This window comes from Colletotrichum chrysophilum (assembly GCF_026319265.1).
Source record: "Colletotrichum chrysophilum strain AFK26 chromosome Unknown scaffold_19, whole genome shotgun sequence".
NCBI classification, from domain to species: Eukaryota; Fungi; Ascomycota; class Sordariomycetes; order Glomerellales; family Glomerellaceae; genus Colletotrichum; species Colletotrichum chrysophilum.
The window spans coordinates 301582-325303 of NW_026517306.1; the positions used below are offsets into that span (position 1 = coordinate 301582).

Genomic DNA, 23722 nt, shown 5'->3' on the forward strand with positions numbered 1-23722 from the left:
TCAGCCCTCCACAACTTGCAAACTAGACCTCGATTTGGCGGAGTAGGCGCGATGGAGTACGAACCGATGCTGTTGGACGGCGAGTCAGGGGGGCCTCAGATCAAGATTTCGGGGGTAAATCACACCGCTTCATCGATGGAATGAAGGTCGTGGTGCTAACTTTCCATCTGTCTGGTTAGGCCGACAACATCCACGTCAACTTTGACCTTTCGAACTGCGATCTCTCTTTTGCCAACTCGCTGCGGCGCGTGATTCAGGCCGAGGTCCCGACAATCGCCATCGACCTGGTCGAAATCGAAGCCAATACCTCTGTTCTTGCCGACGAGTTCATTGCCCACCGTCTGGGTCTCATTCCCCTGCATTCGAAGGATGTCAACAGCTTATTGTACTCCCGTGATTGCGACTGCGAGCAGTACTGCGACAACTGCAGTGTCAAGCTTACCCTGCACGCACGCTGCTCCTCCGACGAGACGATGAAGGTTTATGCGAGCGACCTGATTGTCGATAGTTTCAGACAAAATGGCACCGTAGGAAACCCGGTCATCATGGATCCGGAAGGTCAGGGCTCTCTGATCGCAAAGTTGCGCAAGGGTCAGGAGCTCAAGTTGTCGTGCATCGCAAAGAAGGGAATCGCCAAGGAGCACGCGAAATGGATGCCTACGGCTGCTGTCGGCTTTGAATACGACCCTCATAACAAGCTGCATCACTTGGACATGTGGTATGAGGAGGATGCGAAGGCGGAGTGGTAAGTCTCTCAAGGTTGGCAACGCGCAGTATGTTATGGCTAAACATATTTCTCTAGGCCTGAGAGCAAGTACGCGAAGATGGAGGACCCTCCTCAAGAGGGAGAAGCGTTCGACTACGACGCAGTACCTGAAAAGTTCTACTTCGAGGTCGAGGGCGTTGGAAGTCTAGAGCCCGACCAGATCATCCAGGAGGGAATCAAGATCATCCAGGAGAAGATGGCATTGTTGCTGCACATGCTCACCGGCGAGGCTGATGACGATGGTATGGGCGACTTTGACGGCCCACGTAGCCCCAACCTGGACATGGACGGCGGCAACCCCTGGGGACAGGACCAAGGTTACACCACCCCATTCAACGGTGGCGCTCAGGGCTCATGGGGTGGGAGCGCGACGACTCCGTACGCTACCACCACACCCTACGGTGCTTCTGGCCAATCTGGCTGGAACTGAGCATGATGATCCACACAATAAAGGCGTTAATGATCTCTTGAAGATGGGCGGCAATGGAGTTTTGCGAGTTTTGAGGACAGCCAGCATCAGCATGGACTGGCCTATTCACATAAAAAGACATTTGGGGTTCCAGTATGAGTATGAGACTGGGCCAGCACCTCGCGACGGGAGCATCTCAGGGGTAAGAGGGGAGACGGTTTTGATTCTTTGCCAATGTGGCTTTCCTGGCATATAGACTTGGCTCTCATACTGGCCTGGACGTCCGCGAGGGACGACGTCGAAAACTGAAAAGGCGATGCAAGAAAAAACGATACGAAAGGTGAGGGTGAAGGGGCCGAAAAATACGAGTAATCTGAAGACTCCAGCCCTCCAAGGCACCTCTAATACAACTCACAAAACAGCCCAAATATGTGTCTTTTTGAAGCGAAAACCAGCATCCAACTCTTTTGTGTATCCCCAAGACTCCTGTCAAAAATGCAACAGATGACCTCTTTCCAACGCCCCCTCATTACATATGCAGTGTCTAAAACGCTGAAGTCTAATGCTACTTTACTCCCTAGATGGCTTCCTCGCCGCCAACGTCGGTCACCGCTCTATAGACCTTGCGGTGCATTTCTAGGAAGACGAATGTACAGATGGTTTGGCTGTTAGATGGTTAGTCGATTGTGAGCGTCGAATGAGATGTGTCAGGAAACTCACGGTCCAAGCCTCAGGAAACTAGGTACCCAGCCCTTGAACATCCACCCCAGGCCCTCTGCCTTATAAATCTTGGCCAGGGTGTGCGCCAGCCCCTCCTGCGTGGTCGCGGACATGACGCGGGTCTTGATGACGTCGATCGGGCTGGTGACCGTCGCGGCCATGACGCCCGCGAGGAAGCTCGCGGTGAAGTGCGTAGTGAGGTTGTCGCCCATGGGCGTGTGCCTGATGAGCATGCCCTTGAAGGTGTCGTAGGACGCGAGCTGGGAGGCCGTCATGGCGGCGGCGCGCATGCTGTTGGGCAGCACGCCGCGGAACCAGCTCATGATGCCCTCCTCGCGCGCCATGCGCAGCATGCCCTCGAGGGCGTGGTTGTAGTTGCGGCGCTCGGCGGCGGGCAGGGCGGCGTCCTGCTGCATGCGCACGTTGAGCACGTCGGCGGCGTTGCCCGAGATGCCGCCGACGAAGCCCGAGGCGGAGGCCATGGCGACGAGGACGGGGAAGGCCGGGGCCTTGCCGTTGTTCTTGCGGGTCGCGCGGACCTTCATCTCCTCGTAGGCGCCGAAGCGGACGGTGGAGTAGGTCATCTGGCGGAGGAGGGAGGCGGAGAGGCCGTTGTAGAGGCCGGTGATGCCGTGGTTGCGGACGATGTGGGCGAAGGTGCCGACCATGTTCTTTGGCGCGTCGGGACGGCGGACTTGCAGGCGGACCTGTGCATTGTTTGGTAAGTATGAATGATTCGTTCGAGATTGCATGTTCGTCACGGCAATTGGGGTGTTCGTGATTGTGTGCTGGTGGTGTTGTTCGGGCGCATGCGTACCTTGACTGAGACATCGTCAGCATCCTGTAAACTCCGGCATTGCGATATCGCAGGTGCTTATCATGCACACACTTGCTCGATCACAAGCACGGGGGAAGAAGACTCACCCAAATCCAGGGGATGTGTTACGCAGGCGGCCATACTACTGGCGCTGCCTCCGAACCAAAAGGGGTATCGCGTGGAGCTATCCGCCTTCTTCTTGGGTGTCGTCGTCTGCTTCTGCTGCGGCTTCTCCCGGCTATCAACTTGCACCGCCTTCACCGGCGACGATGAGGATGACGCCTCGTCGGCGGGCTTGCTGGAGGCGGCGGCAGGAACCATGTTGGCGGTGGACTGCATCGTTGCAGCTATGCGATCTTGACCGAAAGGCTCATCCCGCTGCGGCGCAAAGTGAACTTGCGTCGCGGAGAACCAGAAACCTTTATCTAAATTTGCCCAATTGATAACCGGAAAGGTTGTCTTCCTGGTGACCTATGTAGCAAGGTCAAGGTTTCTGTTTGTCGCCGATTCGAGGGTAGAACGTCACTTTCGGGGAGGGTTGCGGTGACGTCTAGCGCTCGAAAAAGCCGACTTCGGGGTTGGCGTTTGGAGAAGTTGGAGGTGGTGAGGTGGTGCGTGGGTGGAAGAAGCCGAATGGTTCGTTCGGCTCGGTGTATCACGAACTTTTTTCCCTCCCCTCCCCTTGGGCCTGATTAGAAAAAAACAACCCCCCAATCCTCCCAGCTCTCGGCTGTTATCGGCGCTGGACGAGCAGAAAGCTGCTGCGTCATGGGCGCTAATCAGCAGGGGTGCCATGCGCTACAGCGCCTCCAGGACCCCGGGTCGGCATCCCGCCCGTCGCCGAAAAGACAAGACGGCGTCTGGTCCGTGCGTCCCGTCAGTTTTCTTGCGATCGACGGGGACGACCGACTTGCTCAGGGCTCCAGCTCCATTCTCGGCGAAGGAGACCAATTGTCGAGTCACCGCTGCAGTTCCGGACACCTTCGAGGTGCCCGTAACGAACACTTAATTCCCGACAAAGCCTTTGCGTCGTATCAAGGGCAATCCAAAACATGCTCATCCCAAGGCTAGCAGGGAGGCAATTGCGCAGCTGCTTCCGTGGCGCCATCTGCCCCGGTGCTGCCCCTCGACAATGGACAAGCCCCGCGCTGCTGCTGTCGAGCAGTAGCCGGCGCGCCTATTCTTCAGGTCAGACCAAGATCTACTCCGCCGTGGGCCATCTCAATTGCTGAGCGAAGCGCAGCAGCAGCAGACCAGAAGAAGAAGACGATCGAGGTCAACGGCCAGACCATCACGACCGACGAGTGGTTCAACGTGCCCAAGACCGTCCTCGACGCGGCGTCGCGCAAGCTTCACCTGCAAAAGGACCACCCCGTCTACATCACCCGGCAGATCATCGAGTCGCAGTTCCCTGCGCCGACGTACAAGTACCACAACACCTTCGACCCCGTCGTCTCGACGCACCAGAACTTCGACTCGCTGGGCTTCCCGCTGGACCACCCCGGCCGTGCCAAGTCGGACACCTACTACTTCAACAAGGAGACGCTGCTGCGGACGCACACGAGCGCGCACCAGGCGCAGACGTTCAAGAAGAACCTGAGCGAGGGGTACCTCATCAGCGCGGACGTCTACCGCCGCGATGCCATCGACAGGAGTCATTACCCCGTCTTCCACCAGATGGAGGGCGCGCGCATGTGGGACCGGACCAAGGTACCCAACGGCGACATCGCGGCCGCCGTGTGGGAGGACGTGAACAAGCTGCCCAAGCATGGCGTCAAGGTCGAGGACCCTCATCCCGCCTTCGACGCCGAGCGGAACCCGCTGCAGGAGGGCTATCACTCGGCCGCCGAGGCGGAGGCCATCGGTGCTCACCTGAAGCGCTCCCTCGAGCTCATGGTCGTTGAGATCTTCACGCGGGCCAAGGCCGCCGCCGCGAAGGCGGACCCGGACTACAAGGACGAGCCGCTGCGGGTTCGCTGGGTGGAGGCGTACTTCCCCTTCACGAGCCCGTCCTGGGAACTCGAAGTTTACTACGCTGGGGACTGGCTCGAGGTGCTGGGCTGCGGTGTGGTGAAGCAGGACATCTGCATCAACGCGGGGGTGCCCAACCAGCTGGGCTGGGCTTTCGGCATCGGCCTGGAACGTATTGCCATGCTCCTCTTCCAGATCCCCGACATCCGCCTCTTCTGGTCGCAGGATGAGAGATTCCTCGGCCAGTTCAGGGGCGTATCAGACAAGCTCGACACCATGAAGCGCTTCGTGCCCTTCTCCAAGCACCCGGCCTGCCACAAGGACGTCTCATTTTGGCTGCGCGGAGTGTCGGCAGCGGGCGGGAACACCAAGGCCAGCGCGCAGGACTTCCACGAGAACGACATCATGGAGCTGGTCCGGGATATCGCCGGTGAGCGGGTCGAGGACGTCCGGCTTGTGGACGAGTTCACACATCCCAAGACGGGGAGGCGCAGCATGTGCTACCGCATCAACTACCGAAGCCTGGAGCGCACCCTGACCAACGAAGAGACCAACGAGCTGCACAACGAGGTGACCCGGAAATTGGTCGAAAAGCTAGGTGTCGAGATCCGGTGAGGCATAATTTGCGCTTGCACATCGAGCGTTGAGGGGTAAGGGGGCTGTGTAGCCAACACTCGAGCGGTCTGCAGAGACGGGACGACCCTATTGGAGTGAGTCCCTGCGAAACGGGGTCGGGATCCCTTAGCATGCCGTTGTCAGTCGTAGCTACTTCTCGCTTGGGGATGTCGTGAGGGAAAATTGCTGCCAAGGCAACGGCATGACTTTGCCCGCCCTGCTTGAGTAGCTGATTTTCTCAAATCGCGAGTATATCACGCCGTGTATGATAGAATAACTTGTACTATAAGACCGCACTCGGTATTCCCAGCTGGCTGAGCGGCCTTGCGCTGTGGACTAGAGTTCACAGGGCAATCTCGGGGATTTGATAGACCCCATGCCCGTCCACTCACAGATCTCTGTTCCTTCGATCTTGTTCGTTTGATGTTCGTTCTCGGGAAAAGATGTCACAGAGCGAGACTTCAGTGCTGCGCAGTGCCGGGCCGTACAAGCCCTGCAACGGCAAGAAACATTTTGACACGGCATAGCGCCAGGCGCCCGGGCGGGCGATTCGGAAAGGCGGATCTGCCCTGCGGTCGCCCTTGTATGATTCTGCCGAGATTCTCGAACGGTGAGATTATGCTCGGATGGGAACAGAGTCAATCGCCGGGTCGCAATCTGAAGCAGTGACGCCGTGGTTGCAGATCGATTGTATCATCCATAAACCTACAATGCCCGGGCGGTGCGTTGCTGCAGTAGCGTTCGGAGGGAAAGGCAGAATTTTGGCCCGTCGTCTGAATAAGTTGGGACGGTCGTGCAAGTCAGTTTCATGCCTCCCGTGATAGGGCGGAGTTCAGTCTGTTGCTCGCAACGTATGAAAAGTCTGGATTCTGGACAACATTGCCAGGCTCAGCCACGCTCCCATGTCTAACAGCCGGCGTGTTTTCGCTTCGGGTCGGATGTCAATGTTGGCAGGTTGCTGCTGGTTTCCTGAAGCGGGTTCCTGACGATGTGTTCAAACGGGAATGAGATGAGCTTTGCCATGCCTTAGGTCCGAATTTGCCATGGAAAGTTTATTAGCCGGTCGTCTTTCTGGGCAGGCAGTTTCCCTCGTGGCAAGGAAGGCCCCGCGATACGTGGAGATAAGCTGCCAGGCGCATTGAGGGTGGAGTGTCTTAGAGTCTGAAGTTGAGAAGAAAACGGCACAGTAGCAAACGGTTTATGGAGAACCGTGCCCCGAGCCTAATACTCAGGATTGCGGGACGACACTCCACAGTCAAAGGACATGAAGATGGGATTTCACAGGAAAAGGCGCTTCGGCGTTGGAGGTTGGTGAGTCTGGAGACACGGGAGAGATGTGCGAGTGGATCGATAATTGATTGTCGTGCATGCGGGTTCAATGGCGAGACTCCTCTAGTTACCCGACTCGGCAACTGGTCCCTGATGGTGCAAAGCGCAAGTCAGAAGGACATTGGAGTGCAGCAGCGGGTGTGGAGCGCAGGAAAGGAAAGTCTTGGCCTAGAAGGGTGTCTGGGGAAGCCGATTGCAGAGCGAAACATCAATCTGGCAGGTCGAAAGTCTTGGTATTCTGCACAGCCTCGTTTCCAGATCGCGAGGGAGCTGACCACCAACAGTTGTCCGTAAGCTGCGTCGGGCGGGCGCCGGGCGGGCGGGGGAGAGGGAATTCTGTGTAGCACCGGATCATTTGAGTTGAGACATCGAATGTCTGCATCGCATCCTGACGAGAGGAGAGGCATTTTTGCTGCGACAGATGGCTTGGCTGTGTTGAGGGCGCTATTGACAGCAAATTTCCTTCTCATCCGTATGCTGCGGAGACCAATCGTGGCTGACGGATGCTCGGGATCAGACGAGACGAACGAGCGTGCGCTGTGGTGTCTGTTCGACGGCGTTGGAAGGGGCTGAGGTTCAGTGCAATTTGCCCCGTGTTGGCTGAGCGGAAGGCTCTTTGTAGGGCGACTCGTACGCTGCCGGGCTGAGCCGGTGTGGGAAGATTGACAACTGGTGGGCTTTTCCGGCCGGATTTGCAATATCGATCGCGAAAGAAGGCGAGGAGCCTCGTTCCAGCTGACCTTTGAGTCATGGTTTCAATAGCATGAAGACGTAATTGCTGCGGCTGTCGAGAGGAGTTTCCATCATCAATCTTGAACCAGCCCCAGAGCGACGTGTGATGCCGTGGCGAGTTGTCGAGCCAAGACTAGCAAGACAGCCTCAGCCATCAAAAGCATCATGTCCTAAGGGTTGAGGTCTCCTTGCAGAAACGACAACTGTGAGAGGGCCTTGGCGAGGTAGCCGTCGTGGTGGTCCAAGGAGGCGGCGCCTCAAACTCAACTCTATGCCGCAATATCCAGGCGTCGTAGGTACAGTGGTCAAGTGCTTCAGCGTGGTGAGGGCGATGGCAGACGTGAGGTGTCGTGTGAACACAATAACCTATCGTTACACAGCCCCCGGTCCCTCTTTGGCGCGGCGGCTTAACTGTTGACGATGTGGGGGAGCTCGGTTGAACCCCTGGGTGTTCGAATCTTTACCCCGATAGCGTGAGAGCGGGGAGACGTGTTGTCGAGCTGATAGCTGGCAAATGACAAGTGAGATAATGCTTCTGATGGTAACGTTGACAGTCGGAATATGCCCGAGTCCCGACTGGGCAAGTGTGTTCCATTGATCGCTGCAGCCATGTGCAGGTAGGTAGGCGGCTGCATATCGAAGGGTCGTAACAGAGGGTTACGAGAGACCCAAATCATCGGAAAGCGGCAGGCGTGAGGGCGAATGGGAAGCGGAGGGCGCATTCGGTGGCTGACTTGACAGTGTCTGCAGTGTACCGAGTTCCATCTCTCGAATTTGCTGTGATCGCCTTTCCGTTGCCAAGATGCCTCTCGAGAATCCAGCGAGGCACAGCCAATGGAGTTGGAGGCTTCCGGGAGGCAGGGAGAGGACGGGTGGATGGTCACAAGGTGGGATGGCATCGTGAAGACGGCGATGCGCCCATGCCGCTGCGGCCAATTAGCGGGTCGGAGGCGCTGTTTCTTCGCGAGGTATCCGTACCCGGGGCAGTCGGTACCTTACGGTGTGGTTGCCGTCATGGACAGTGCCAGAAGCGGCCACCGTTCTGGGTTCCATTGCTGGGCGCGTGGGGAAGGGACGCAGAGGCGCCCCCATTTCCGAGTGACGACAGGCCGGGTGCGGTGCATGGGGGAGGCCTGCAACGGCGATGCGGTCACTTTTTGCCTTTTGGTTGAGATGACCTTGAAAGTTGGAACGATACTGGCTTTTTCGCGCAGCACCGCCCTCAACGTCGAGTGCCAGTCGTCACTGCTGTGGAAATTACCGAGCGAGGCGGAGAGGGCGAAATGACGCTGCGACCGTATCGACACGATTATTTCTTCATTTGAGTCGGTAAATGCGTAGCACTAGCAGTGCAGGCCGGCCTGAGCATGTCCAGCTGGTCTGGGCCTGCCATTAGTTGCGCTGCTAAGGAACAGCGAGCGAGCGACTTCCGCAGTGTGCGGCAAGGTACACACAGTAATACGGACAGGTCGCTGCGTAAAGTATGGCTGGGGTGGCGAATGGCATTCTCGACAATTCGATTTCGGGTGGGGCGAACAATGCAGTTGGCAAACCAGAGGCCTTGTCCCGACTCACACTGAACATGGAAGAGAAGATCACGGTGGTCCAGTCCGCCATCGAACATTGCTCCTGCTGCAGCAGCATGATTACTGCGTACCGAAGAGACGAGGGGACAAGGTAATAAGCTTGCTGACTGGATTGCTTCCTGCTGAACCTACTTCGCAGTACCCAAGAGAAATCGCCAAGCCTACTGGAGCGCGGGAGGAAAAGCATTTTTTTTTTTCCTTCTCGCTTTTGCACAGCCTCAATTTGCCAGCGCTGCTGTTCCCGTTCCTGTTCCTGTTCCTCTTCCTAGCAGGGGCCCTGTGCTGGACGACCAACTCTGTGCTCAACATGCTCTGTGCGTCTCTTTCAAGGTTGTTCTTGCCTTGCTGGACCCTGCTTAACTGCTGTAATTGACGAAGTACTGCCTGGCTTGGCTGACCATGACTTTTCCATTCGCAAGTGACTCGACTGGCCAGCACTGCCAACGGATCTGGTACCGGTAGCCTGCAGGAGCAGTGGGAGGCACTAAGCGTATCGCAGTCCAGCGTCCAGCGTCCAGCGTCTCCACCACTGTGACCCGACGGCTCAGAGGCGGCGAAACTTCAAACGGGCCCGTGAGTCCGTGTGGCCTTCCCGTTTCATCACACAGACACACCCACCCGATACAGCACCCCTCCCTCGCCCACTCACACTCAGCCATCCACCATCCAACCATCCAACCATCCAACCATCCCACACTCCGCCCGACTGGACCTGGGCCCCAGCCGTCGATTTTGTACTTTGTACCTCTGCCACCGACTACCGTTCCGCGGACCTGCACCGAGTGGACTGCACCGCCCACTGCAACCTTCAAGACATATAACCAAGACCGCCTCCCGCCAACTACCGTCACTTCTCGTTCCAGCACCAAGCAACAAACAAAACAAAGACGCACGACCTGAACCAATAGTCGCAAATTACATACATATCGAGGCATTCCACTACACACCTGCTTGCACATGAACAAGCGCACCACATCGTCGACATAAAAGCACGCGAACCAACAGTACCTCGCTGTCTCGACGCAATCGCAACCAAACACAACCACACCCTACCACACATTCTCTCCTCACAACCACCAAGATGGAGTCTCCCAAGTCAGACAGCCGTCCCATCTTTTCCAGACGCTCAACTGGCTCCAACAAGTCGCTTTCCCTCGACCTCTCCTCCCTGCCGCCTCTGGTCCAGCCGACACCGCCATCAAACACCCTCCTCCTCACAAACTTGAACGACACCAACGTCTTCCGCCCTGATAACCTCCAGACTATCCGCGACCTTATCTCCAAGACGGCGCCCATTCACTCTTTCGCCCCCCTCAAGTCTTTCCGCCGTATCGTCGTCTCCTTCTTCTCAGAAGACGACGCCATCGCCGTCCGTCGCATCTGGGACGGTGAGGCTGTCATGGGCGAGCGCGTCCGCGTCTACTTCGGCCAGCCCACGCCGGTCGAGGTCACCGACCGTCACCTTGCCCTCCCCGATGCTGGCAAGCTCTTCTTCATCTCCCCCCCTCCCTCTCCTCCTCACGGCTGGGAGATGAAGCTGGAGGACGCCCCTAACAAGATGGTCCACGCCGAGGATCTTGCCGAGGCCCTGGCCAAGCTTGGTCACCGCCCCTCCGGTGTCGAGACTCCCATCAGCCCCATCGACGGCTCCCACCAGACGCGCAGCCGCAGCTCAACACTTCTCTACAAGCCCGACGCCCAAGGCGACAGCCCAGATCTTCCTGCCATCTGCCTCGAGGACATGACGGATGAGCCCATGGAGTTCAGCCCGATCGAGAACACCAAGCCGATCATGGCGCACACTTCCCGCCCGCCGGTGGAGCTGATGATGGACGCATGAGGAACCAAGTCTTTTACGAGCGATCTTACTTGGGCGTTTGGATACGATACGGACAGGGGGTGAACCAGGATTGGGCGCATCTAGCATCTGAGAACGGATTTTATGCGACGGCGTTACGAGGGAAAGACAGGGCACGTATACAGCATTCGAGAGGTTTTATTTTCACCGGGACAGATTCACACGACTGTCGTTTTCGCGGAGGATGGCGATTATGCCATGGTAAAAAGTTTCTACCACGTGCTGGCTCGTAGTAAAGGGCCAAAAAAGCACATATTTTACGTATACTAGATTCCCACTCGCGCGGCCTTCACAGCCAGCGAAACAAAACAAACTGATTACCAACCCAAAACACAAGTGGTACCTTGTACGTGTCTCACTTTGCGTTGTATGCCGTTCCCAAAGCTGCGGCAACGACATTCATGCCATGGAGACGCCTCTGGAACCCACAAAAAAAAGGGTCCCCAAGGCAAAACCGTTTGATCTTCAGATACAGTGATCGACGCCGCAAAAAACAAGAGTCTGGGGAATTCTCTCCGACATTACCAATCGCAAGAAAAAGATACGTACACATAAAATAGTAACTGCCCTTATCCTACGGAGCAACGGCCCAAACCCGGTCAACCGACCCGGCGGCAGTCGGGATCAACGCGCTGCCTGTGCCAGGTCCGTTCGTCCTTTTCTAAATCACCGCACGCCAGCCCGACGGCGCCATCCCGGCGAAGCTCCCAAACAGCGCTGAGGCGCTCCTCACACCCAGCCAAGCCAGCAGCACCGCGGCGACGGAGGCCAGGATGAGCGAGGCAAGGTTGCGGCGCTCCGTCTTGCGCACGAGCCTCACCCGCGCGGCGGCGGGGGACGAGCCGTTGCCGGTGTTGGTCTTGTTGTTGTTGTCGTTGTTTTGGGTGCGGTGGTAGGTTCTGCTCGCGGCTTCGGTGGACATCATGTCGAGGGTCGGGATGTACTGGAACTCGAAGTTCGTCTCCTTACCCAGGGCGCCGAGCTCGGGCTTGTTGATTGTGATGTTGAAGAGGCCTTTTTGGAGTTTCTGGGTTGGTATTAGTTTAGACTCGCTTTGAGTGAGTTGTGATACGTGATCACTTCTTCTTCTTACCTTGTTCCGAGTCTCGTCCCACCCGGGAAACAGACGATGGGAGTAGCACATAACCATGAAGAAGATGCACTGCCCGACGACCAGCAGGTTGTAGTACCACGGCGGCCTCTCGATGCCCAGCGCGCGCGCGAGTTTCGCCCCGTTGAGCCAGTACGTCTCCGCCGCCAAAAAGTCTCGCGACACGTACGACGGCGGCTGGTTGCACAGCCCGGACAACACATTATTCGCCAGCGCCCTCGAGGTGTCGGAGGGCTCGATCTCAGACACCATGAGCGACTCCATCATCGCCCTCGCGCGGCTCACGCTCTCGAACGCCTCCGTCGGCGTGCCCAGCACATGAGCCACCCAGCGCCACAGCGCGACGTAGTCCTCCTTCTCCCGCTCCATGAGGTAGATCCCCTGCCGGGGGAGGCCGATCCAGATGAGCGTCGCGGAGAAGGTGGACACGGTGCCGATGGAGTCGAGGTCGTTGACAGGGATGCCCCACGCCTCAACGTCGTAGTAGGACGGCTTCTCGCGGGTGAGGGCGAGGATGCGACGGCGCACGGCGGCGTGGAGCAGGCGGACGCGGACGGAGGAGGCGAAGCCGGCGCCGTTGGGCTGGATCGAGGGCAGGTCGCTGGTCACCTGGAGGATGTGCTGGAACGTCTCGAGGAGGCGGCGGCGGGTGACCTTGACGCCGAAGCCGCCGGTGCGGGCGAGCGTTTCGACCACGCGGCGGCCGCCGAAGCCGCCTACCAGGGATTGGAACGTGAGCTGTAAGTGTGGTGTTAGTGAGGTCGTTCTTCAAAGTGAAGGATCGGGGGCTTACGGAGAAGATGGCCGGCCCGGCGTAACGGACAAACACCTTTTGACCGCGTTCAATCTGAGCCCAGTCTACCCAGTCCGGGATGGTGTTGATTTCGGTCCATAGTTTTCCTAGTATCTCATCCGAACTGGCGTTGTCTTTGAGGAGGGCGTATAAGTCTCTGTGGGGAGAATTTTCCTTGGGAGAGTTGTCTCCTTTCTCGCTGGGTGCCGGGGGCTTGGCTGGCGGTGATATCTCATCGAGGCGGTCCAGAGCCTGGGCTCCCAGCTCATCGTACGTGTAAATCAACGGTCGAAGGTCGTCAGATGTGAGGTGCTCGTCTGTCCACTTGAACCAATAGTCCCATGCTTCTTGCCACTCGGGGCCTCTATACCAGAGACGGCCTGCCATTGCTCTAGGGGTCTGACTGTATGAGATGTGGGTGAAGAAAATGTCAAAAATTGTACAAGAAGGGATAGCACTGGTGTACAGATCCAAGACATGAAGTTGCAGATAAGAGTGAGGGTGAAGATAGTTTGCGAGTGGTGTTTAGCTCAACTCCACCGTGTGGCAAGTAGGGGCTAACAAACGCAATGACTTCATCGAACTCAAAGCCAGCTCTTCGAGCTTAACAAAACCCAGGAAAGCCGGCAGGATTTAACCTCTGAAAACTCCAAGTGTAAATCATATGATAGTCAACAAATGTCAAGTTGAATTAAGCATGTTGACTCGCAGCCTCCCTGTCGTTCTTCTCGAACACATGCCCGCTCGCACTGCGAAACGAGTTGGTGACCCCATTCGGATGAGGGGGGGAGTTCCTCCCAGACGCGCTGGCAGATCACCGGACCACGGCTTGCTACCCTAAACCACTTGACAGGGAGGGCCGATTGTGGTGTGAACGGCTCTGCCAGAGATGGGATGGAGGGCGGCAGGCTGGCCGACACTGCGCGGATGGAGAACCGCGGGGAGCATGGATGATGCTTTGATTTCTTGCACGTGCATTCCAGCTCGCGGTTAGCTCCAGTGAGGGGTTAGAATAGGCGGGCCTCATCGTCGGCAATAAGGGGGGAAAGCAACCTACTCGGACTCTCGAGCAAGTTGTGTTGCTGGTTATGAAATTTCGCCGTAATGGCATCCACTGCATCGTCGTTGTTGAAGTCGCAGAGTTGTCTTACAGACGATGGGTAAGGTTTGCTGACGAGGACGATGGAAGTATTCATTTAATTTAGTGGCACCGGGTCCCTGCAGAACCTGGAAGGCACCGGACAACGGGCTCAGCGCCGGCGCCACGGCACCCTTGCCCCGGGGCGGACCCACTGTAGTAGCGCGCCCCGTCCCGTCAATAGAACTCCGTATCGATAGCATGGAAATTTGTCAACCAGCAGCCCGTTTGCCGCTAATCGCAGACTTCGAAGCGCAACGCCACGACGCATACCCTGCCCACGCATCCTCACCGGTCGACAATTGAAACATGCTCTGCTCTTGTCGCCTCAGTCCTTTGCGGGCTTTGCTCAGCAGCATGGCGCAGCTGCACGTCTCCGAACCCGCCGCCGCAGCGACAATCAAGCATATCAGTAACAACCTCCCAAGATTCCAGACCATCCCGAGATCCCCATTCAGCACTACGCTCCCAAAGCCACGCGCCTCGTTCAACAATAAATGGGATGCGAAGAAGGCAACAGCCAAAGAAGCCGCACAAGCCGCACAAGCAACGCAAACGTCCTCCGATGAAAGAAGCAACAGCTACCGTCCAAGGAAACCACGTCCCAGGCGACCGACCAACGACGAAGACGACGGCGACCTAAACCCCCACGAGCGGGAGCGCAAACACCAGCGTGAGCACTGGCAGGTCCAGAAGGAGGCTCTCAAAGAAAAGTTTCCCGAGGGGTGGAACCCGCGGAAGCGCCTGTCGCCGGACGCCATCGCCGGCATTAAGGCTTTGCATGCGCAGTCCCCCGAGGAGTACACGACGACCAAGCTGTCGAGCATGTTCGAGGTGTCGCCCGAGGCGATCCGCAGGATACTGAGGAGCAAGTGGCAGGCGTCGCCCGAGGAGGAGCAGGACAGGCAGGAGAGGTGGTTCCGCCGCGGCGTGAGCGTGTGGTCGAGGTATGCGGAGATGGGCGTGAAGCCCCCGCGCAAGTGGCGGAGGGAGGGTGTTGCTAGGGACCCAGCATATCACGACAGGCGGAAGGCGGCGATTGAGAAGAGGAAGGAGGAGGAAGCGGCAGAAGATAAGGGAGAGAAGCTGCAGCGGAAGCTAGGGGGCAGCATCATTTGAGGGGCGCCCTGCATAACGAAGACTTTGGCCTCGATCATTATCCCAACTCTTTACACCGGATTTGACGTTCGAGGTAAACTTGAAATCTAATACCAATGTATTGGACTACTCGCGTTATCAAGGAGGGACTTTGTGATTCTTCTGCTGGACCCTCTTGAGCCTATCGCCGACTCCTCTGAGCTGCATATGCGAAGACATCCCATTGGACCACGTGAGTGCCGGCCTATTACCGCAGCGAGCGCAGCCTTTCCAGGCAGACGTGCAAGATGAATTCTCTCATCGAGCTTCGGTCAGAAATTTCCACATATGCCAAGATTCATGCATGCCTCATTATGATCTTTCTGCGAACCGACACTGTTGAGCTTACGAAGCACATAAGCGAATATGATCCGCCCCTCTACGCAGTCCTATCTCATACGTGGGGTCCAGAGGAGGTGATGTATGAAGACCTTGTGGGTGATCGATCAAAGGCAGTTGCCAAGGCAGGGTTTACGAAGATACGTGAGGCATGTCGCATTGCATTCGAGGAATATCACCTCGAGTACCTTTGGACCGACACATGCTGCACCGACCGAAAGAACGAAGCTGAGCTCAATGCATCCATCAATTCCAGCTTTCGAAGATTTAGATCAGCGGCCCTTTGCATTGCCTACCTGTCTGACTTCGACTACGACCCTTCGAGCGCGCATCCCAAAGTGGACAATTCTCAGCTGCCCTATCAGCTGTTGAGACAGAGCAGATGGTTTACACGATCCTGGACTATCCAAGAACTCATAGCTCCTGTGCGGCTTCTCTTCTACTCGCGTCAATGGGAACTTTTTCAAGAGCGTTCTCAGCTGGTGCAGTTGTTGTACCACATCACCGGCATCGATCCGTACGCTTTAGTCGGCGGTGACCCTGCCAAGATTCCTGTCGCTCGCCGAATGTATTGGGCTGTAAGCCGTAACGCAATGAGACTTGAAGATCTAGCATACTCGCTGCATGGTTTGTTTGATGTGGAGGTTGCGCCCAACTACGGGGAGGGCGACACAAACGCATTCATACGTCTCCAAGAAGCCATCTTGGAGAAAGCTAAGGACCCTACCATATTTGCTTGGAGAGATGACTGGTCTGAGGAATATTTCACATGGGAGAAATGCGAAGAATTAATCCATTCAGGTCGACTTAGGGACTACTTGGCAAAGTCACCTGCCTATTTCAGTCACGTTGGTCACTCGTTTCCGGCTTCAATGACTCGGAATGATGACGGATATCCGGGCACCGACATCGAAGATCTAAATTCGGATGATGATGATTGGGAAACCAGCTCAGTAGCATCTTTCGAATCCTCAACGACACTTGTGGGAAGCTCGGCTTCGGGCCCGGTACGATCTGGCCTCAACAAGGCGATTGCGTTCCTCCTTGAGAACGAGGCTTTGTCCACATTATTCGAGGCAGCAATACAAAAGTCTTCAATCGGGGCAGACAGGCTTCGAAGAAACCTGGCTCGTCTACTTCGACAATTGGGAAAAGACTTGGCAGTTGAGGCGACGACAAAGGATGAGTCTCTCTCAGCCGTCTTCTTGAGACAGTATCGCATGCCGATCGCCTCTGCAATCACCATGAGAGCATCCGAAGAGTACCTCAAGCCCGTTCTTGTGGACCCCTCGGAGTCTCAAGCTCTGCACCTTAAAGATACTATTCCATCTGATACGGTACTAGAAGGAGGGAGACGGGATGGCGCAGAAATAGAAGCAAAGTATGAGGTTGTGGACGAAGAACGAGACGAAGAGGATGAACCGGACGATATAGCCCCGGCCGAGAAGGAAGAAGCTGGGGACCTCGACTTTGAGTCCATCAGTGCTTTTATATTGAACAGTTCTGCCTTCGCAAGTTTGACGCGGAATCTGTCCGATTTTGTAGATCCTTCATTTCGCTCACAGGCTTCGAAGCTCGTCGCTAGGGTTCTGGAGGGGAAAGACACGGACGATCGGTACTGGAGCAACATGAGATCAAGAATGATGACAACACTTACTGAACTGGAGGAATCACGCCCCCAAAGCATCTTTCTCGATGTGGAGGGCACACAAGGCATCATGGATAAGGTTCAAATATGGTTGGAATCGACCACCGGAGAGACGTGGAATTGGTGGCCGTTACGTCCGCCAAAGTATACTTCCAGTCTTTCAGAAGCAAGACTTGGATGGCGCTGTGTGAGTCGCCCCTTTTGAAAACATCGAGGAAAAAGCTGACGCAAACTCGTTCAGAGATGTGGAAAAGACAGGTGGGAGGTGTTGCCAGCAGAGTTTGCCGGCGGCATCGGGTGGCTGCTACGAAAGTATCCTTTCTACAACCGGGGGCATGGAACGGATGCCTCAAAGACAAGCACGACGACGGTGAAACCAGGTTCATCGTCGGGGACGGCATCAGAATCCTCTTCCTTGGGAACAAATTCCATCAAGATGGGAAGCAAATCAAATTCCGAGCCAGCTCAATCAACGGCATCAAATCAGTGGAATCAGCAAACGAAGCAGTAGGAGTATCCCAAGCCAAGATACATATTCCTAGTTGCTACCACTGGTCGACATACTCTCAAACAACTCCCGTCGCTGTACTTGAGCACCAATGAATTTGGCCAAGAACTACGACAGGTATATCGTGAGCTGAAAGGCTTCTGGAGATCGTGGTTTTCGCCGTATGGATTCTCTCACTGCGATTTCGTACGTGTAAGTCATTGCCTAGAACTCCTGCTTGACATGATTCACTCCTCCGACTTGAGAGTTGTTTCCGATGAATTTTGACGACCCTGGAGCTAATCTTTTCCCAGTTCGAAAAGTTCTGCCGTAACGGCTTCGCTCACCGGGGCCTTGAAGTGCCGACGACGGCGCAAAAGGACTACTACTACACTCCTCGGCCAGCACTCCGTGAACCACCGGTGTCCCCAGAAGAATTCAGCCACATCTATCAATTCACCACCAAAAGTGGTTACGCAGGCTCATCATGGACTCTCCCGATCTACTCCTGCGTTGAGTCGCTGAGTTACGACACCGTGGGGTGCATACCCCAGCGGTACTACTACCTCGATGAGAAAAGCAACCGGAAAGAAGACTTTTGGGGTCTCTACATCCAAGAACGCCGGTCAGCACTGATAACATCTTTTTACATCGTCTTGTGCCTGTCACCTTTTATTATCTTCTGCATTCTTTATCTCCTTGGGATAATCCAGGGAGATGTACAGAATGCGACTACGCCATTGGCACTGGCTCTCACTTTGCTGGGCCTCTTTCTAGGGTCAATGATCAAGGCGTAGTTGGATTAACATGGGAGGATACCTTGTGGTCTAAAGGGTCTGACTATGGTTGTGGCGACTGCTTCCACAGCGGTTGTAATAGAGAAAGTCAAACGAATCACCAAGGTCACTGAGATTTCGTACATATATAATTTCCAGTCACACCTTCCCTCGGCTTAGTCCAATCTATTCATCTTACAGAAAACATCGAAAAATTCTAACGCCAGAGCCCAAGATGCGCTTCCTCAACGCTATCAAGACCATCGCGCTCCTAGGGGCCTTTGTGATCGACACCACGGTCTCGGCCTCGCCCATTCAGGCAAACGTAACTTTACACGATGCAGTCTCAAAAACCTACACCTCAATCAAGGGCATTGCCATCCCGCCTGATACTAAGCTCCTACCACCAACAACCGACGTCGAGCGAGGTCGCTACTTATATCTCGTCCGCCTCAAGGACGACCTTCCGGACGAGGTTTTGAAGAGTCATCACCTGCTTCTCAAGTACATGAATAACCCATGGGACGGCGGGCGCTACAACACATCGAGGTATCGCTTGCAGCCTTGGCCATCTTACGACGGGGTCTTCGATGGCAAGGCTCTGAGAGCCATCGGTGCTCGCGAGGAGGTTTATTTCATCTCGCCGAAGGACCCTAGCCAGTTTGGAAAGGTTCAGGATGATGTGAAGAAATATGGTCATGGATACCAGTCCTGATTGTTACGCCCATCGTTAAGCTGGGTACTGCAGACTCTCTGGACCATTGACACGTTGCACTCAATCGTCGACAGACTTGGCCAAATGGCAAATGCAAGACAACTCAGCAACAGCAAACAATCCAAAGTTTGTGGATTCTTCTCAATCAAAAAGAACAAAAAGAACAAAAAGCGAAGTACCCGACGGGCTTCAAGGACCGACCGCGGTTCGAACGCGGGGCCTAGAGATAGGTTGCTACGGGAAGCTGCAATCTCTCGCTCTACCACTGAGCTATCGATCCAGGTGGATGAGATTAGTCATCCGAATCGCTGGTCTACTCGCCGCCATTCCCAGCTCATGGAGAGTGAGCACGTAGAAGCGAGAGGGGAAACGAGTGGAAATTTCATAGGTTACAGTTCAAATTGGTCACGAACGTGGGGCGGACCCTGGTGAATGTACTTGTACCATGTTATGTACTTGAAGAACGTATCCGTACAGCACAAAAGAGATAAGAAGAATGAATACACGTGGTATCCATAGCACAGTTCACAAGATGGCAATCCATGATGATGTCGTATTCGGCTTCACTTTTGCTCTTGCTATTGCAGCTCGAGCACACATGCAATCAGTAGTACCGATCCAGGCCGGAGCTCCTGGGTTGATAGTGACATGCACATGGCCTGTGCACCGCTCATTGGGAGTATTTACAGTAGCCCGAGCGTTCCCGCCAATTTCTCCATCTTCAAAGTCAGAAGCACGTATGCCATCGACATGGCGTAACGTCTTCGCACATGCTCTTCATGCCGACCATAGACGACAATCATGAACCAAGACGTAGACAGGTCGCGGGCCTGTCGCAAAAGGCTGCATCATCTGTAACACCAGCGCGCAGATGACCAGAACGCAAAATATCACAATCGTCCCAGTTTCTAGCATCGAGTTATTTGAGATCCAAAGTTGACAGGCGTTACTCTCTTCACGTGCCCGGTCGAGGGTTCTCAGAGTTGTCGAAGCCACAGACCGACTTTTCTTGTCAATTTCGGCAAGCACGAGAACTGTCAACGCTGAAAGTGCCACAATCCTCGATACGATGGACGAATTATGTCGGTGTTGGAGCCTAGCTGGCGGGAGATCATCCCCGAAAATCCTGCCACTTGGATGCCGCGAGTAGCTTCCAAGCTGGTAACTGTGGTACTCATGTCCCAACTGGATCTCACACAGCCTGTTGAACTCTTCCGCTTCCGACGGCTGACTGAAGGGATTCGGCGATGCTGCTTCTCCCCATCTACTCGGAGCTTCGGAGCCAGCCCATAGTGTTTGATACGACCACGGACGTCTCTGATATCGTTGCATTTCGTTTCAAGACTATCTGTCGGTTGGACGAATTGTATGGTCGATGCTTGTTCGATTTGGCTTGGATTTGCGAGTCCGCTTGGATTTGGACGCCAACATGGAGAACAGTACCGGCATCTTAAGTCAAGCAGTCCACAGTAAACCAGGACTCATGATGATACGAATCAAAAGGGGACCATTGCCTATCTGAAGATGAGAGCAGTCGGTTGAACCCGGTGGAAGCTTCAAGGTAAGTCGTTGCCAGGCGGCTCCCAGGCGTCCACTAGGAGAGTATGCCCTGCAGTCCTCCTGTTTATGAGCAGCAAGCTTGTTGTTGCTGGGAGGGAACTTCAATCGAAAGAGAAAGACACAGACATGAGACTGAGCGATGCCTGAGCTTTACCTTTGGGATGAAAAGCGCACTGCCAAAGATTCTCCGGTTGTGACTGGGACGACAACGAACCCTCGTCCATGGTCTTGCACGGCACCATCATCTTGTCTCAACGACACTCGTGTCTTTGTCTCCTAGAACAACGAGCTCCAAATTTTCGACGAATTTTGTTGCCAGCTCCGCAACAAAGTAGTGAGAGACAAAAAAAAATGCTAGAAAGTTCAAGGCGATAAAGTATAACACCGAATCGTTGAGTCGCAACGGTAGCAGTCGCATTCAGGCCATTTCACTCCGCGAACAACCGCAAGATCCTCCCTCCACACATAGGCAGCATCTCTCGGCCCAAAATGGGCCCTTCGGCTATTGCAGTTCTCGGATGAAGGGCGTCCAGAGCGGAGGATCCACAGTGAGGCTCAACGACATGTCGTTCCCGTCCGGGCATTCGTAGAAAAGGGTTGCCAGGTCCCCATCACAGACCCTGGCCACGGGAATAGCACTCGTATGCATCTCTCCCGCCAACGCCTTGCTTGATTTTTTCTTTCTTTCCACCTTGCACCCTGGCTGGAGCCCTTCCCGGCGGAAAGATCCCGACGCTTGTCCTTATCTGCCAGGGGGCTAAAGTTATGACGCGACTGTGATTTGCTCGGGATGCTTGGGCCTCGAACCGGTCTGGAATTCGGGCTGCTGGCGGTTGGGACAAGTCACAAAATTGTGGTGTCTTCTTGCCACTGATTTCCGAGTTTTTTCTCGCCCGAAACTTCATCGCCGAGCCTTCACGACCTTTCGATCACCCTCTTTTCTTTTCGAGGGTGAGAATGCTCGAGGAGGTGGTACGTACCGAAGGGTTCAACGCTCGATCGGCTGGATGATCCGCAACATGCGCCGGGACGCATCAACAACGGCGACTGAGTCGCATCTGCAACACCACGCCGCAACGTCGCGCCCAGCAAAACGAAACTCCACAGGGACGCCCTCGTCACAGGAACGAGTAACAGCTGAAAAAAATCGTTGTTTCCATGGCGGTCTGGCTCCACAGTCGTATGTCGAAATGTAGGAACAGTAGAAGAAAAGCGGGCACTAACATTGCGAGGCTTCTCCGACGCACTCCCGAGACAATGTGATGCGATTAGCGAAGGTGACTAAACAAGTACGTACCGGCCGTTTGCCCTTATTGGGGACCGTCTACCTTGAGATTCTTGCGACTGACAAGTACCGCAGGCCTGGCTTTTCTCCTGTTTGTTTTCTCGTCGGTTCTTGCGACTTGGGAATCGTGGGTGACCGTGGACTCAAGTGAGCCGGAGAGGATCCCGAAGGATTCGAGCTGAACAGCGCCGGCTCTACCATCTGAAAGATAACAGAAGGTGAGACCCGACAATGTGGCCGAACATGTGCGCCGGCGGCGGCAGCTAGACAAAAGCTGAAGGCTAGGCAAGCGCCCAGTCGAGATTTCTGTACGTTGTACATACGCACTTATCTAGGCTTTGAGCCTTGCGAGCACAAACCGGGCCGGGTAAGCTTCACATGCAGTCATGGGTACACGACCAAGGGGTCCCACAAACACCGTTCTCCTTGACCATGGCTCGGCGCCGCTGCGGTGTCGTCTCGGGGGATGCTTTTTCTTGAGGGTATAAATCTTCATCGGCCCCCCCTTTCCGAGGAACCTGTATCCGCTTCCGCTTGTCTCCATTCACCAGTCTGTTTCTTGCCTTCCGCCGCGAGGCCTTCACGTTTTGCATTTAAGGGGTCATCGTTCGACCTTTGCCAGTCCAGTCGACTTCTACCTATACCCACAGCATATATCTAGAGCCTGGATTCGGTCCACTGGTCCCTTGATCCCTTGCCATTCACTTGACTTTGACGTCTTTGTTGTCCCGTCTGCTCACCACCAATCCTCACCCACTTCACGATGTCTTCCGATCAACAACAACAAAAGCCTCTCAGCTGGTGGAAGCGCCACTGCACTCCTCCGCCAGCCCTCAACCGCACTCCTCAATGCCCATGCTCTGCCTGCTGGAACGGCAACGGTGAGCACTGGAAGACGACGGCCCCACAGACTGCGACTTCGACCATGACGACGGCTCCTCAACCCAAAGAAACCCGAACAGCCACTCTCCGAAGAGAAACGGAAACCGACCTGACGCCCCTCCGTCGCGAAGAGACCTCCTCGACCACCAACCTCAGCGTGTACTCCCAAGAAAGCAGGACTAGCTCCGTCTCGCTCACCAACATTCACCGCTTCGTTCGGGGGAAGGAAATCGTCTAACTGAGGGGTGGTAATTCAGCCGTGGCTTGCACCGACATCCAGGGCCACGTACACTGCCACCGAGGGGAAGGAAGCTTGGCGTCCATGGCGTCCAGACCGGTCTTTTCTTCTCCTCGCTCCTCTCACCTCGACACGGGGCGGTCTTCTTCATTTGGATGGGACAAAGGGAAATGGGAATGGGCAAAACCCCCTCAGAAATCCTGCGTGACCCCGGAGTGCCAAGAAGCTGACTCTACTTAAGAGTCTCTGGGCGCAGGATCACGACAGGTTGGACCAGCCAATTTTAGGGTTTGAGATGCAGACAAGGGGTCCTTGGGTTGCAGTCGTTGGACGGTTTGGGAACGCGCCGGCGGGCGCCGCAGCTTTTCTTTGGGCGCCGCCGCGGGGGAACTGTCCCGTTGGGTTGGTGCGAAGTCGTAATCCTGGGGAAGCGAGGATGCGATAGGGAGGGGGTTAGCTTCTTGCGCGCGTGGTTGGCGCGGCGCTGGGCCACACAGCTGGGGTTGGGAAAGTTTGGGGGAAAGTTGGGGTATTGACAGGCCTAGACCGGGGGCGTTTGGTTCCCGCATGTCAGCCAGTCAGGCGGGACAAGCAGGTCAGCTCGACTTTCTTGTTTGCCATGGCTGGTGTCGGTTGGCGGGAATCGTGACCCGTGAATACGCGATGCGTCGAGACATACCTCGAGACGGGTGAATGCGCGGCACAGCAATTCGGGAGCCTTTTGGTGTTTAGGATGAATAATAGATAGAGCTGGGTAAGGTTGTTACGGTTCGCTTGAAGATACCGTTTGATAGCCTCTTTTTGAATTCA

General features: G+C 55.5%; 8 protein-coding genes and 1 non-coding gene across 9 annotated transcripts; 6 read left to right on the forward strand and 3 right to left on the reverse strand.

Annotated features, from left to right (window-relative positions):
* Positions 1–51: 51 nt before the first annotated feature.
* COL26b_003459 (uncharacterized protein) lies at positions 52–1196 on the forward strand (the record flags this gene model as incomplete). The annotated part of the gene is made up of 3 exons (XM_053176356.1): positions 52–114; positions 180–745; positions 803–1196. The coding sequence occupies 3 exons, from the start codon at positions 52–54 to the stop codon at positions 1194–1196; spliced, it is 1023 nt and encodes a 340-aa protein (XP_053039705.1).
* Positions 1197–1752: 556 nt separating this feature from the next.
* Positions 1753–3033, reverse strand: COL26b_003460 (uncharacterized protein; the record flags this gene model as incomplete). Its single annotated transcript, XM_053176357.1, has 4 exons — positions 1753–1840; positions 1896–2602; positions 2713–2736; positions 2785–3033. The coding sequence occupies 4 exons, from the start codon at positions 3031–3033 to the stop codon at positions 1753–1755; spliced, it is 1068 nt and encodes a 355-aa protein (XP_053039706.1).
* A 731-nt stretch (positions 3034–3764) lies between these two features.
* COL26b_003461 (uncharacterized protein) lies at positions 3765–5298 on the forward strand (the record flags this gene model as incomplete). The annotated part of the gene is made up of 2 exons (XM_053176358.1): positions 3765–3900; positions 3956–5298. The coding sequence occupies 2 exons, from the start codon at positions 3765–3767 to the stop codon at positions 5296–5298; spliced, it is 1479 nt and encodes a 492-aa protein (XP_053039707.1).
* A 4728-nt stretch (positions 5299–10026) lies between these two features.
* COL26b_003462 (uncharacterized protein) lies at positions 10027–10785 on the forward strand (the record flags this gene model as incomplete). Its single annotated transcript, XM_053176359.1, has 1 exon — positions 10027–10785. The coding sequence occupies one exon, from the start codon at positions 10027–10029 to the stop codon at positions 10783–10785; it is 759 nt and encodes a 252-aa protein (XP_053039708.1).
* Positions 10786–11464: 679 nt separating this feature from the next.
* Positions 11465–13094, reverse strand: COL26b_003463 (uncharacterized protein; the record flags this gene model as incomplete). The annotated part of the gene is made up of 3 exons (XM_053176360.1): positions 11465–11830; positions 11897–12652; positions 12708–13094. 3 exons carry the CDS (start codon positions 13092–13094, stop codon positions 11465–11467), a joined length of 1509 nt encoding a protein of 502 aa, XP_053039709.1.
* Positions 13095–14202: 1108 nt separating this feature from the next.
* COL26b_003464 (uncharacterized protein) lies at positions 14203–14964 on the forward strand (the record flags this gene model as incomplete). The annotated part of the gene is made up of 1 exon (XM_053176361.1): positions 14203–14964. One exon carries the CDS (start codon positions 14203–14205, stop codon positions 14962–14964), a length of 762 nt encoding a protein of 253 aa, XP_053039710.1.
* A 1577-nt stretch (positions 14965–16541) lies between these two features.
* COL26b_003465 (uncharacterized protein) lies at positions 16542–16906 on the forward strand (the record flags this gene model as incomplete). Its single annotated transcript, XM_053176362.1, has 2 exons — positions 16542–16836; positions 16887–16906. 2 exons carry the CDS (start codon positions 16542–16544, stop codon positions 16904–16906), a joined length of 315 nt encoding a protein of 104 aa, XP_053039711.1.
* A 1561-nt stretch (positions 16907–18467) lies between these two features.
* Positions 18468–18947, forward strand: COL26b_003466 (uncharacterized protein; the record flags this gene model as incomplete). The annotated part of the gene is made up of 1 exon (XM_053176363.1): positions 18468–18947. The coding sequence occupies one exon, from the start codon at positions 18468–18470 to the stop codon at positions 18945–18947; it is 480 nt and encodes a 159-aa protein (XP_053039712.1).
* Positions 18948–19139: 192 nt separating this feature from the next.
* Positions 19140–19227, reverse strand: COL26b_003467. Its single transcript has one exon. It is a non-coding gene; the product is annotated as a tRNA-Cys (tRNA).
* Positions 19228–23722: the final 4495 nt, after the last annotated feature.